We start from the raw sequence: 14,810 nt of genomic DNA on the forward strand, positions 1-14,810 counted from the left end.
ATTTTTAAATTAAAGATTTTCTCCCTTCAGCTTTTATAGTGCAGTAACTTGATACTAAATTTACCCCAGGGTCACCACATTATAGAAACCAGAAAGAATTGTAAAAAACCTTGTCTCATTTTTTTTTTAAGAAGGGCAAAAATTCTGCCTCTTTAAAATAATTTTACACCCTATATTATTTGTAATATTGGGGCTAAGTTTTCTCTAATATAGGTGGCAAATGAACTTCAGGGTCTTATACATCATAGACAAGCACTCTACCACTGAACTACACCCACGCCCAAGCCCTTAGAAACAAAATTTTTAAATTTTATTTATCCTAGGTTTGATAAAACACAAGTCAAATGCTAAAGGTGCTACTAATCACATAAACCTTAGCTAAACATTATTCTTAATTTAAAAGAGATCAAAGGAAACCTCTAATTCAAACTGGCCTTCAATCCAGTCTGAATGATGAGTGACTGTGTTTAAACTACCTCTTAAGGTAATAAAATTATGAAAAAATCATTTTAAAAATATTAATTTATAGTACTATATACTTGTTAAAATATCTCTCCTTTTTCCTTCACTTTTTGGCATATTAGCTATATTCCAGAAAACTTAACTTGTGCTGTTTGACTTGTTAAATTTTTTGTTTTTATTCTTTTGAAAGAATTACCTTTTAAAGACCTAAATCTGCAAACAGTCACCGAAATATTGAATAAGACCTTACTTAAGTTCTTGTACATAACTCTTAAATCTATGCTTTCCTAGAAAGCCCATTCCACATTTGGTTTAACTGAAACTTACTATTTTCCTAAGCACACACTTTTCTAGCATTAGCTGTTCTTTATATCTTGGGAATGCCTATGTGTATATGTTGGGAGGAAGGAAAGGAGAAGAATGAGTATTCCCCTAGCCCTCCATTTTAATTTTAAAATGCTACCTGTCTATCTGCCTGTAAAAACACTGCTTCTTTTTAAGTATATGCCACCTGACTAGGTAACCCTTTTTTCATTTCTTATTCCCCAGTTCACCTGGATCATAGCTGTCTGTCATCTAAGTTATCTCATTTCCTTATAGATAACATTTTGAACATCATACTATCTATTTAAGGACCTCCACCCCAGTGATCATCTGTACTTGGTCCTAACAAACAGCATGCCATATATCAGAAAAACAAAACCTTGGCATTTTCTTCCAATGGCTTAATTTCTCCACCATTATGAACTAATCACAACACACTAACACTGGAAGATACTCTGAAGGCTCTGCAGATTTTTAAAAGAGGGGAAAAATCACTTATTCATACTTCATCTTAAAACAGACTAAAGGAAATCATTTTATAAATGTCACTTATATAATAAGTAAAATGTCAAATATAAGAAAACAGTATACTTTAGAGCATGAAATAGTAAAATTACACCTTAATTTGACTTACTAAAATGAAGATTTTATCTTCAAATGTTTCTTATTATTCTTATTTTTCTCCTCTATGAAAAGCAAGACTAATTACTAGACATTGGCCAGACCCCATCTAGAGTGATGAATGAGACAAGAAGATATTCAAGGAAGGCAGCCAGAATGACAGTGAAATCTAGAAACCATATATTTCATAAGAGCCAATAAAGTTAAACAAGTTTTGCTGGGAAAGGAGTCAGTGAAATATGTCAGCTTTGAAACATATTAAGTATTGTCACAATAAAGAGATACCAGATTCTACAGTTCTAAAGAGAAGACTAGGATCCACAAATAACAAACAAGAGGATAAAAATCTGGTTCAATGTAAGACACTACTTTTTCCTAATGTTTTTTAAAATCTGAAGATGGAAAAGGATTGGTGCTGGGAGCCATTAGCCAAGTAGGTATGACAATTTCCTTGCCAGCGTACCCCATGTTGCAGTGACATTGAATGTAGGTGACCTTGCTCAAGGACCAGGGCGGATTAGGGTGTTCCCGGTATCGGGTTTAAGGCGTTCCAGGTTTAAGATTATTCCGCTGGGAATAGGGCGTATCCTGCTGCCTGAGTTCCCCTTGAGTTCTCACGGGATTCAGACAGTATTTTTTGGGAGATAGAAGCCCAGAGAACGTGGATTTGGGCAGAGAACGTGGATTTCCCCAGAACGTGATTGTAGACGGCTGGTGTGAGTTTGGGAATAAAGAGTTGCTGTTTGAATCTACAAGCTGTGTGGTGGCTCGTGATTGTGTGCCCAGCCAGACTGCGGCAGATTGGATACTCACACGGGGAAAGTACATCCCAGATAAACCATAGCTACCATGGTTGGAGGCACTTGTAACAACATGCCTGCAAAGTAGTTTTGTTTTTGTTTTGGTGGTGGGGAGGGTCAGGGTAGTTTTTAATCCTGCTTTCATGGATCAAAATCTGAGCTAAACAAATTAAATACTGAAATTACAAAGCTAAGAAGTAGGGAAAACGAATCCAGGTTTATCAGTCTCTACACATCACACAACTAAGAGAAGTTACATAAGTCACTGTTAAAGAAGCAGAGTTTTAAAATTGGTGAGAAGCAAGTATTACCTATTTGAAGACCCATTCAAAGTTAAGATGCCAGAAACAAAAAAGTATTACTTCCTTCCATTTGTATTAATACTTTCTAGTTTAAAACTGCTTTCACATCTATTCTCATTTAAGCTAAGTTTAGATAACATTAATTCTTGGCATTCTAAACTTCAGAGAGAAAAAGGACAGCAAGTTCCTTCTGTTTTACCTCCAAACATGCCTGTATTTTCAATTTTCCCCCTATGCTCTTTCATTTATTCAACAGTCATTTATTAAAACAATTCTTGGACAAGCCAAGTACCAAACCCCAATAATGATTTGATAGGGAGACTCAAATCTGCAAATGGTCTCCCCATTTGCAGGGAAAAAAAGAAAGTTCATTTTTAAAAGGATTCAATTTCTTGGGCTGGCAAGGGTAGAGTGCTTGCCTAGCATGGATGAGGCCCTGGGTTGAATCCCCAGCACCACATACAAAAAAAAAGTATCCAACTTCTTATAGATCTTACTTTGTTAATTTTGATTTCTTTCCTATATAACTTGGATTTTAAAAATCAGCCCTCAGGGCTGGGGATGTGGCTCAAGCGGTAACACGCTGGCCTGGCATGCGCAGGGCGCTAGGTTCGATCCTCAACACCACATAAAATAAAGATGTTGTGTCCACCGAAAACTAAAAAGTAAATATTTAGAAATTCTCTCTTAAAAAAAAAAAAAAAATCAGCCCTAAATGCTGTCTCTGTTCTTTTGTCTTGGCTTACAGAAAAAATTTCTGCCTCCTTATCAAGCCATCACTACATTTTTTAATAATGTCATTCCATTATAATCTGGTTTCCTACAAACTAATCAAGTAAAATTACTCTAAGGTTACCAATGATAATCTACTGCAAAATTATTATTACTCAACTATTCTATAGTACTGAATATCAATGACCTTTATTAATAAATTCTCTTCCTGCTTTTTCTTTTTTTCACCTATTTTTCTAAGCCTTCTTTTTTGGATCCATTCACTTGGTTTTTCTTTTATCACCCATTTTTTAAAATTCTAGTTGTTAATGTGGTATATGTACACATGGAATATTACTCAGCCATAAATAAGAATGGAATTATGGCATTTGCTGGCAAATGGGTGGAGAATATTATACTAAGCCAGTCCCCAAAAAACAAAGGCCAAATGTTCTCTGATATGTGGATGCTAATCCACAACAAGGGAGGGTAAGAAAGTGTAAGAAGTTCACTGGATTAGACAAAGGGGAATGAAGGGAAGGGAAGGTGAATAGGAACAGGAAAGATAGTAGAATAAATTGGACATAACTTTCCTATGCTCATATATGAATACATGAACAGTGTAACTCCAAATGATGTGCAACCATAAGAATGGGATACAAATTGGAATGGGTTACACTCCACATATGTATAATATGTCAAAATACACCCTACTATCATGTATATCTAAAAACAACAAAAATAAATAAACAAACAAAAATACCAGTTCTTTTCAGAAAGCTGCTTTTCTTTCTTTTCATCTACAATCTTCTTCTAGAAAATCTCATGCCAAAATTCAGCTTATCATCTCTCTTTCACTCCCTTCAAAGTGTTCTTTTTCTGAATCTCCACGTTGATTAATAGTAATGGCATTATCATATACACAATAATCCAACACACAGTATACTTCCTTTAATTTTATCTCCTATTTCCAATCACTAAGTTTTAAGCATTTTACTTATTATCTTCCTAAACTCTCTTTACTCACAGTGATCTACTTCACACCCACTTCGGTTCTTTTGAGCTATCATAACTACCTTTTAACTGGCTCCCCAACTCTTGGCTGTCCTTCTATTTCTATACATCCTTGTGGCATTCCTTCCTTTAAGGAGTGCCTCTGGTCTGCAGACACACGAGAAACCCAGGCCTGGTGAGAATACTACCTAACCTCATCCACATGTCATGTCTACTTTAGGAATGAGCACATGACTGAAAATAGACAAGGTTTTCCTCAGGACTTCACTTTCCTGCCAAGGCTGTCATGAAAAATACTCTTTTCTTTTGGTATTGTGGGTAACAAAAATGTAAGTTAAATTGCCCATAGAAGTAGAGAGGAGAATACCACTATCATCAAGTCCTGGATCTACCTCCGCCTGACCAATAAATAAATTCCTTTTACATTTAAGCCAGTTTGAATTAGATTCCTGTTATTTTTAGCCAGGGTGCTGATTAACAACTCTGTATCACAAGTTTCTTTTCTAAAATAGAGATTACATTATTTCTCTGCCTTTATTTAGCCAATTAAAGTACAGTATCCTAATGACTTCCACCACTACCATACCTGTAAGTTTCACATACAGCAATGTGCTTGTTGCAGTTCAAATATAACATACCATTCTCTGCAACTGTTAAATTGTTCTCTGTGCTCTCCTTTTACCTCCTTACCTACAAAAGATACGGTATTTGAATAAAATAAATTGGAAAGGGGTTTTGAATGCCACAGTAAAGCATACATTTTCACTCCCTTCATACCCTTCAGAATAAAGGGAATGTCATTAAAAGATTTTAAGTAAAAAAATGACATAATCAAACTTGTACAGTGAAGAAATTACTGTGGAAACAGTATCGTGACATAAAATAAGGTGACGCTAACAGCAAAGAAGGCCTTACATAAGCTATTTCAAAAATTCTTACAAAAGGCCCACGGAAAGATAATGAAAGGAGTAAACTGGGACTTTTCTAGGGGGAAATAAACTGTGGACAACTATAAGTAGCATCAATAAATCTGTCAGACATTAAGCTAGTGGTTATATTTTAATCTTATCTTTTTAACTTTTTTATATGTATTTTTAGTTGTAGATGCACACAATACCTTTTATTTATTTATTTGTGTATTTTTATGTGATGTGGAGGATCAAACCCAGTGCTTCACAAGTGCTCTACCACTAAGCTATAACCTCAGCCCACTTATCTCTAATTTTTGCAAAAAAAAAAAGAAAAAAATTTCTTATTAAAATATACAAATCAAGATTTATTTTTTAAAATATTTTTTAGTTGTCAATGGATCTTCTATTTTACTTATTTATTTATATGCTGTGCTGAGGATCAAACCCAAGATCTCTCACATACCAGACAAATGCTCTCTGCCACTGAGCCACATCCCCAGCCCATAAATCAAGATTTAAATGACAACCTAAATGTTGACCAATAAAATAATGATTTAAAATATAATATATACTCTTACAATGGAATCACATATTATATTTAGAAATAAAACAAAAAAAATTTTTTGCAGTGCTGGCAACTGAACCTCAGGGTCTTATGTGCTAGGCAAGCACTCTACCACTGAACTACACACCCTCAGCCCCTATAAACCACTTTTTAAAAAGGTTTCTAAAAACCATGGGATCATAGTTCTGTATACAAAATAATCTTAATTATGTTAAATAATTAAAGAGGTTTTCTGGTTTGTTTGTTGTTGGTACCAGAAATTGAACCCAGGGGCTCCCAACCACTGAGCCACAACCCCAGACCTTTTTATTTTTTGAGAAAGGGTCTCACTAGGGCTGGGGATATAGCTCTGTTGGTAGAGTGCTTGCCTCACATGCACAAGGCCCTGGGTTCAATCCCCAGCACCCCCCACCCAAAGTAGTGAAGAAAGGATCTCACTAAGTTGCTCAGGGCCTTGCTAAGTTGCTGAGACTGGCTTGAACGCTTTTGATCCTCCTGTATCAGCCTCCTGAACCACCTGATTTTACAGGTGTGTGCCACCGCACTGCAAAGTTTTTTTTAAAAGCAACAATAGATCAGTTATGCTAGCATCAAGATTACGGGTAATTTATTCTATCATTCATATGTTCACATATTTAGTTTTTTTCCTAAGAAATTTTAGTTCTTAATCAAGATTCTTATTTGCTAAACTTAATCACTTATGGGCAAGAAAAATACAGCCTAAAGGGTTAAATGACAAAAGTGCCTACTATCAAAACTTTCTTAAAATTTAGTTATACATGATAGCATAATGCATTTCATTTCACTGTATACAAATGGAGCACAACTTTTCATTTCTACGGTTTTACAGGATGCAGAGTTGCACCATTTGTCCGTCTCATTCTACCATCTTTACCAAAACTTAAAACACTGCCTATATTAAGAATTACTGCTATGAAGCAAACTGATAAAGCCAAAGTTATTTAATCCAGAGCTCCTGTGAACCTTGAAGACAAACCAAGGCTGTTGGGCCTTTAAGCTTTTTCAAGCCAGACACAATAGCACATGACTACAATCCCAACAATTTGGAATACTGAGGCAGGAGGATCTCAAGTTCTAGGTCAGCCTCAGTAACTTAGGAAGACCAGTCTCAAAAAAGAAAAGGGTTGGGGATATAATTCAGCAGCAGAACACCCCTGGGTTCCATCCCTAGTACTGCAAGCAAAAAAATAAAATAAAATAAAACCATTCCTCCAAAGCTATCAAATATAGCTAGCGAAGAGCAGACTATAAGAAGGGTAACTTAAGATGCTTGTTTTCATAACTTTGTTTCTTCCCTGAACTGAAAATCTCCATAGTCTTGTTACAACCTCAAATGAATTCTACACACATCTAAGTATTCAACTCATTCAAACAGAATGATTGGCAAAAAGTCATTTGGTAGCTTAAAATGCAGAATTTGAATATAATATCTGTGAAAAACAAGGCTTCAATGAAGGAGTTTGAATGGCTACTGGTTAGGAGAAAAAGACAAATGATCAATCATCAAGGACAGTTTTCAAAACCAGAGCTAATTGTATTTTTTAACATCACAAATTTTAAAAATGGTGGTTTTATTATATGACATTTAGTATTACCTATTTAAGTCACGATAGGGTGCTTGTTTCACATGTGAACACCCTGATTTTGACACCAAGCACAAAAAAAATAATACTGCCTAAAAAATTGAAACATCTAAAATATTTAAAGGAGAGATCAAGGATTATATTAGAAAATAGTCAGATATAGCTCTTAGTCACTTCATATACAAGTGTTTTTTTAAGTACATACATTTAACTTGCATATTATAACATGTGCTGATTATTTTACTAGTTGAATTTGCTTATCTGCATATAACCACAATCTTAATTGCATGATGAATTTCTGAAATTTGTTTTAAAATCATAAGTATTCAATCATACTAAATGTACAGATTAACAGGCTTCACTGTGACATTTCCATACATGCACACATGCTGTCATTTTATCCACCCTCCCCACTACCTTCTCTTGGTCGTCCTTTCGTTCCCTTTAAGAAAGTTTAGTTTACAAAAACCAATGCAAAAGCACCATCAAGTGGTAAAATACGGTAACTGCAATGTGTATACACAGATGACAGAAAAAGCAATTATATCTCAGGACTCTAAATGGTCTTCAACGTACATTATCAGTAAAGAAAAAATGGGCTATATGAAATTGATGGTGCTTTCTATTTGTTACTATTTTTCCAATCAAATATCATCCCTACTATTGAAAGTTTTACAGGCTGCTTGGTTTTCTGTCTTGTCCACCCATGACTCAAATGCCAGTTTTAGGATAGGGCCATTACAAGATTCATCCAAAGCCTTTATTAAGACAGAGGCTGTAAAATGGTTTCTATATAAAATAAAGTGTGTTAGGAGAGAAATTTTCAATAGATTTCTAGTAACCCAACAGCCACCCCAGGTAATAAAAATGAGTTTTATCCTATGAACTTTAAAAAAACAAACCAAACAAACAAATGTGGTCATGTGGTAGTTAATCTAAGCCTTTTTGAACAAAGGTCAGGAAGATTCAGTTATACAGACATTAGAATTTTTAATACAAATCTTGAGTGTGATCATATTTACTACAATTTAATGTTCCAATAATCTCATACTTTCCTACAATAGATGGATAAAATCTCTCCATCTTCAACATAAAAGCTTTCTAATCACCTCTTCTTAAAAACAAAAAGTTTAATACAACAAAGAATAAATTATAACAAAAACCAGTAAAGGTGATTTTCAAAAAAAATTTTTGCTTTAAGTCTATTTAATATCAAATGGTATTACTGTTTGGCAATTATAAGATTCTTAAATTTAAAGGACTACAGCTTTGTAATGATGTGAGAAACCAATTATTGGGCCATAATTCCTTCTTTCATATTCTATAAATCTTTGAATATGTTTCAATTTCAAATGAGAAGCTTAACAAATGATACCCAAGCTATCAAACAAACATATGATGTCTTTACTAGTGCTCTCAGACTAACATCTCTAGGGTTTAAAACTACTTTCATAAAAATACACGGGTCATTCAGATCATCAAGGTCCTCCAATGATTACTAAATGACTGATAAAGTGTGTGCACCACAGAACATTTAACATGCGAGAGAATGAGCTTTAAGCTCATTGGATAACAGGATGAAAACATTTAGCAACTTATTAGATTTTTCAGGACAAAATAAAACTAATCAACTAGTCGTAATACCATTCATCATTTTCAGCTATTTAACATTTTATTCTCCAAGCCACAACAAAGAAATATCAGCTTTATAAACCTCCTCCGCTGAAAACAGAATTTGAATTTAAAAGTTGCTATATATCAGTAAGTCTTCTACTACCACTGGGCCCACTATTACACATAAAATAAAATGTCTCCAACAAAGGATTTTGCCTGATACTAAGTAATTATTCACATATAGTTAGGTATGAGTTTACCTTGCAGGAGGCATAAATAGCAACATACTAATGAAATACAAAGAGCTGCCTGTATTACTTCAGAGACTACTAGAAAATAACCTACCATAAAAGGAATTCCCATACTATTTTCCTCTGGTAGAAGCAGTAGTTGTATTGTTTCAATTCCAATCACAGGCCTGTGGCAGAAAACAGATATCAAAAGCGAGAATATGCTGATGCTAGAAATGAAGGGCTATGTTACAAATAACTACTATCTTTTAAAAGCCCTGAATTTTTACATAATACTTAAACCTATTTAAATGTATTCAATAATATATGCAACTACTTACTAATTAACAACTGTTTATTTATCCATGGGATGTCAACCTAAGAAACTGCCTATGAAGTATAATAAAATATTCAATTTTTAAAGTTCTCAAAATGTAAAACATTCATTTTAGAAATACATAAATTTAATAAATCACAATATCATATCCCACAGATAAACACTGGTAGTTTCTATGTATATTCTTTTTAAAAATTCTGGGATAATTTATTATTTAGTAATGGGCTTTTCCCCAGCTGTCTTCACTCAACAATGTGAATTTTACTCATGTCCTTAAATATTCCTTTATAACACTCTGAATGACTACATAAAGTTCTATTAAAAAATAATAGCTTACTGGACTAGGGTTATAGCTCAGTGGTAGAGTACTTGCCTCGAATGCGTGAAGCCCTGGGTTCAGTGCCAGCACGACGTAAAAATAAACAAATAAAAATAAAGGTATTATTGTCCATCTACAACTAAAAAATATATTTTTTAAAAAAAGTAATAGCTTACTAAAACATGGTGGCACATGCCTGTAAGCCCAGCAACTATGGAGGCTGAGACAGGAGAATCACAAGTTTGAGGCCAGCCTCGGCAACTTAGTGAGACTCTGTCTCAAAAAAAAAAAAAAAAAAAGGCTGGGGATATAGCTCAGTGGTAAAGCACCCCTGAGTTTAATCACAACCACCCCCCTAAAAAAGGTAATGGCTTATTGTATATAACCAATTTATTTCCTAAGATTAAATATTTGGGTTGCTTTAAAAAAAAAAAAAAAAACCAAAAACATATGGGTGCTTGCCTAGCATGTATGAGGCCCTAGGTTTGATCCTCAGCACCAAATAAAAATAAAAGTATTGTGTCCAAGTACAACTAAAAAATATTTAAACAAATATATAATGAATAATTTTTCTAAGAATAACATATTTTATACAATAACTATCCCAGAATAAAAGTAAAATTCATACCAGCTAATTTTAGTGAAGTTTGTTTTCTTTTTACTGGGGATTGAACTCAGAGGCACTCAGCCACTGACCCATATCCCCAGCCTTATTTTGTATCTTATTTAGAGTCAGGGTCTCACTGAGTTGCTTAGAGCCTTACTTTTGCTGAGACTGGCTTTGAACTCATGATCCTCCTGCCTCCACTGAGATTATAGGCATGCACCACCATGCCAGACTGAAGCTTATTTTCAAATAAATAAAATGAGGCCTTAAATAATTATAAAGCCTTAATTTTCAGGTGCAATGACCTGAAAAGAACAAATGTCAGAATTAAATTCTCTATTTAAAAATAAACAAAAAAGAGGCTTCCAATCACAGTTATTAGTCCAGAAGAACCATGGGTTTTTAATCATCTTCATCATAGTAATTATCTGCTAATGCCCTCCCATGCTTTTCCAAAATAAGTAGAAACCATTCTATTCACTCTGGAGAAAGAAGGTTAGCTTTAGTTCTAAATATACTAAAATATGTTATTTCTCTTTTGTCAAAATTATTTATGAGCAAATTAAGTTTATGGAAAAAAATCACATGAATATTATTTTTAGTATATGCTCTACATACAGTATGTGATACACCAAGTAATGTAATTATTGCCATTTGGTGGTGGCAAATATAAAATAAATTTCCTCTCTATTTATTGCATTATTAGCAACACAAAGGCAAAATATTGCCGGAGTTCCATATTTTATACAAGAATTTCAAATGCAAAAGGGGGCTTTATAGGTTTTCACAATTCATTTTAATCTTATATTAACAGTTAAGCTGAAATCTCATGGGCAAATTTCTGATCAACCTTCTTGTACAACAGCATTTACCAATAAAATTTAATTACCTCAAATATTATGGGACTCTTGACATTTATCAAACAGCATGTAAATTCAATGACTTTTTCCTCTGTACTAAACTTTTTGTAAAAATTCTTTTGTAAAAATTACATTTTTCTCCCTTTAACCAAAGACAGCTAGCTAGCTTAGCATCCTACCGTCACAAATACTTATTCAACAACTGTTTGTTAATAACTACTTTTTTGCTAAGTGCAAGGATTATAACATTGAACTGGAGAAATTTTTTCTGGCTTCATGAAGCTTACACAAAATCTTCACGTCTTTGGTCCTGATTTGAAATACGGGGTAGTAAAACACCAGCCCTCCACCTATAATTTACAATGAAAAAAATAACAAGCACACATGACAAAAAATAGAGTAAGGAAATACAACAGTTTTTTCCCCCTATTATGACTTCCTTAATAGTTTTCTGCTGAAATACTGAATTATTTCAGAAGGAAAAATGTTTGGTGCCCTTCAACTAAAATATTTAAGTTAAAAAAGTATGCAGATAACCTTCTCACACAAAATTATCACAAAGCAAAGTATGCCTCACTCCTCAGTAATTTATATAATTACTGCCAAAGAAAGTGTCAAGAGGCGAGGATCACAAATGAATTCAAACTGAGATTAAAGTTGTACATAATAGATTTATCACAGAATTAAACATATCCTAAGGCTGTAAAAGCCCAAACTTCCTCAGAGTGAGCATTCAAAGCAAGGAGGGGTTGTATCTCATTCACGTCAGTATACACAGCTCTATGATTTTGCTTAAACATGTGACAAGTGACAAACATTTTCTCATGAACGAACATTTCACATACTAATGATTCTACCTTCTTGGCAGAAGTACTTTTTTTTTTTTTGGTTTCGTTTTTTTGTCCCAACTAGAAACAAGATTCTTGTAGGTTATAAACTAATATCATCAGTTTCACACAGTCCAAACTAATACAAAATATTTATAACATAAATTCCCAGAAGGTAGGTACCACTACTTACTCCCATTAAAAGCCCATCCAATCTACTCAGGAAGAAGTAAATGTAAAAGGTAAAACTACAAAGCAGTGTAATAAGTACCTTCATAGAAGTCCTATGTATACATGTCTGTAAGAAGGAGAAATACATACATGCATACAAGTGTATTAGAAATCATGAGATATACTAGTCAACAAATGATATCAGGAAATTGGTAAGCAACTGAAAAAAAAATTCCTTTCAACAGAATTCCTTTGCCAAGTGATCACTAAACTGAGATTTACATACTTAAAAAATATAATAAAAGTACCAGGAAAGTACTGACTGATTTCAACCTAAGATGGGAAACATGGCAGAGATGTTCTTCTCTCTTACCGCTCATAGAAGATCTAGAACTGTAATACAGTTATAATAAGAAATAAAAGACCAATAATTTAGAAAGTAAAGTATAGAACTGTAAACATGAGAGTCTCTGTAGAGAATTCCATGGAATCTACATAAAAGTTCCTATAGGTAAATACATAAATTTAGCAAACTTATAGGTTATAATTTTTATTTCTACATACTATTAATGAACTAGAAATAAAAATTTAAAGTATCACTTGTAATAATGATACTATTCATAATAACACCACAAAAACAAAAACAAACAAAACAACAAAAGACCCAACCTGGAAATACTATGGTATTCAACAAAATGTGTTCAAAATCTTTATGTTAAAAACTACAAAATAGAGACTGGGGGGTATAACTTAGTGAAACAGCACCTTTGCTTAGCATGCTTGAGGTCCTGGGTTTAACCCCAACAATGAAAAAAAAAAAAAAAACAATAACAAACACCAAAAAACTACAGAATATTGGTGAAAGAAATCAAAGAAAATGTGTTTATAAGAAATATAATACTCATGAATGGGAGGACTCAATATTCTTAAAATGTCAATTTTTCCTCATTTAATCCATACATGAAATGCAATCCCACTCAAAATCCCAGTGGGCTTCTTGGGGAAGAAATCATTAAAAGTTACTCAAAAATTCACACTGGGGCTGGGGATATAACTCAGCTGACAGAGTGCCTGCCTCACATGAACAACGCCTTGGGTTCAATCCCAAGCACCACCAAAAACAAAACAAAACACTAAATGGAAAAGGACCTTAAAGAGCCCAAAACACACACACACACAAAAAAAAAGTTTGGGGTTGGGGTGCTGGGGTTGTGGCTCAGTGGTACAGAGCTTGCCTACCATGTGTGAATTGAAAGTTCCTAGCACGCACATAAATGAATGAATAAAATAAAGATCCATCAACATCTTTAAAAAATAAATAAATAAGCAAGGCACATAGTGGCACTGTAAGTCCAGTGACTCAGGAGGCTGATACAGAAGGACTACAAGTTCAAGACCAGCCTCAGCTATTTAAAAAGACCCTATCTGAATATAAAAAGGACTGGGGAGGCTAGGCATGGTGGTACACACATGAAATCCCAGTGACCTAAGAAGATGAAGCAAAAGGATCACAAGTTTGAGGTCAACCTGGGCAACAAAGCAATATCCTGTATCTAAATAACAACAACAACAACAACAAAAAAAAAAAAAACGGCTGGGGTTTAAGTTCAGTGGTAGAACAACCCTGGATTCAATCCCCAGTAGTTCAAAAATGAAAAAAAGATAAATAAAGCTGGAGGATTCACATTATCAGAAAGATATAGCAATCAAGACACTGTGGTACTAGAGGACAGATAGATCTATAGAACCATACAAATGCAACCAATAGATTTTTGACAAAAAGTACAACAATAATTATTTTAAAAATGAATACTTTTTCCAACAAATGAACAACACATTTAGAAAATAAGAATAACAGAGACGTTTGCTTACATAGTTGTATAAATTCTAGGTATCAACAAATTATACTTAGTTGGCTATATTAAGGGGAATCAGATAACTCAGGGATAATGTGGATGGAAGTGAAGGAGAACAACTTTATATTCATAACCTTCCTATTCCTTTGCAATTATATGATTGTGAAAATTGACTCTTTTAGGGGACGGGGTACTGAGGACTGAACCCAGGCGCACTTAACCATTGAGCTACGCCCCCATGCCTTTTTACTTTTTATTTTGAGACAGGGTATTACTAAATTGTTGAGGCTGGCCTGGAACTTGGGATCCTCCCGTTTCAGCCTCCCAGGTTGCTAGGATTACAGGTACATGCCACCTTGTCCAGCTAAAATTTAATCTTAAAAGTTATACAGATGAGTCAGATGCATATCCATAGTAAGATTACTTAAACACTGTTTCACATGCATAAGGCATAAAACCCTGGGTTTGATTCTCAGCATGCAGGCACACGTCCTCCATCCCTCAAGAAAACATAGTGAGACCCTGTCTGAGTGAGAGAGTGAGAGAGAGAAAGCGAGAGAGTGAGAGAGTGAAAGAGAGAGACACACACACATACACACACACAGAGGGAGAGGGGGGAAAGGGAGAAGGAGGGAGGGGAGAAAGAATTATATTAAAAATTAAAGTAAGAAAGTC

General features: G+C 34.2%; 1 protein-coding gene across 8 annotated transcripts in view; it reads right to left on the reverse strand.

Moving 5' to 3' along the window:
• Window positions 1-14,810, reverse strand: part of Ankrd28 (ankyrin repeat domain 28) — a 173,059-nt gene that overhangs the window by 125,506 nt on the left and 32,743 nt on the right. For 4 of the 8 annotated variants that reach the window (XM_058582196.1, XM_058582195.1, XM_046452737.2 and 1 more), the window contains one exon: window positions 9,274-9,346. The exons of the other annotated variants lie outside the window; for them this stretch is intronic. In XM_058582196.1, the coding sequence (XP_058438179.1) occupies window positions 9,274-9,291 (18 nt within the window). In that variant the 5' untranslated portion in view covers window positions 9,292-9,346. The remainder of the gene's footprint in view (window positions 1-9,273; window positions 9,347-14,810) is intronic. 8 annotated transcript variants of the gene reach the window in all.

Source organism: Marmota monax, unplaced genomic scaffold, assembly GCF_021218885.2.
Source record: "Marmota monax isolate L192 unplaced genomic scaffold, Marmota_monax_Labrador192_F-V1.1 WCK01_AAM20220418_F8-fsc00042, whole genome shotgun sequence".
In the NCBI taxonomy this organism is placed as follows: Eukaryota; Metazoa; Chordata; class Mammalia; order Rodentia; family Sciuridae; genus Marmota; species Marmota monax.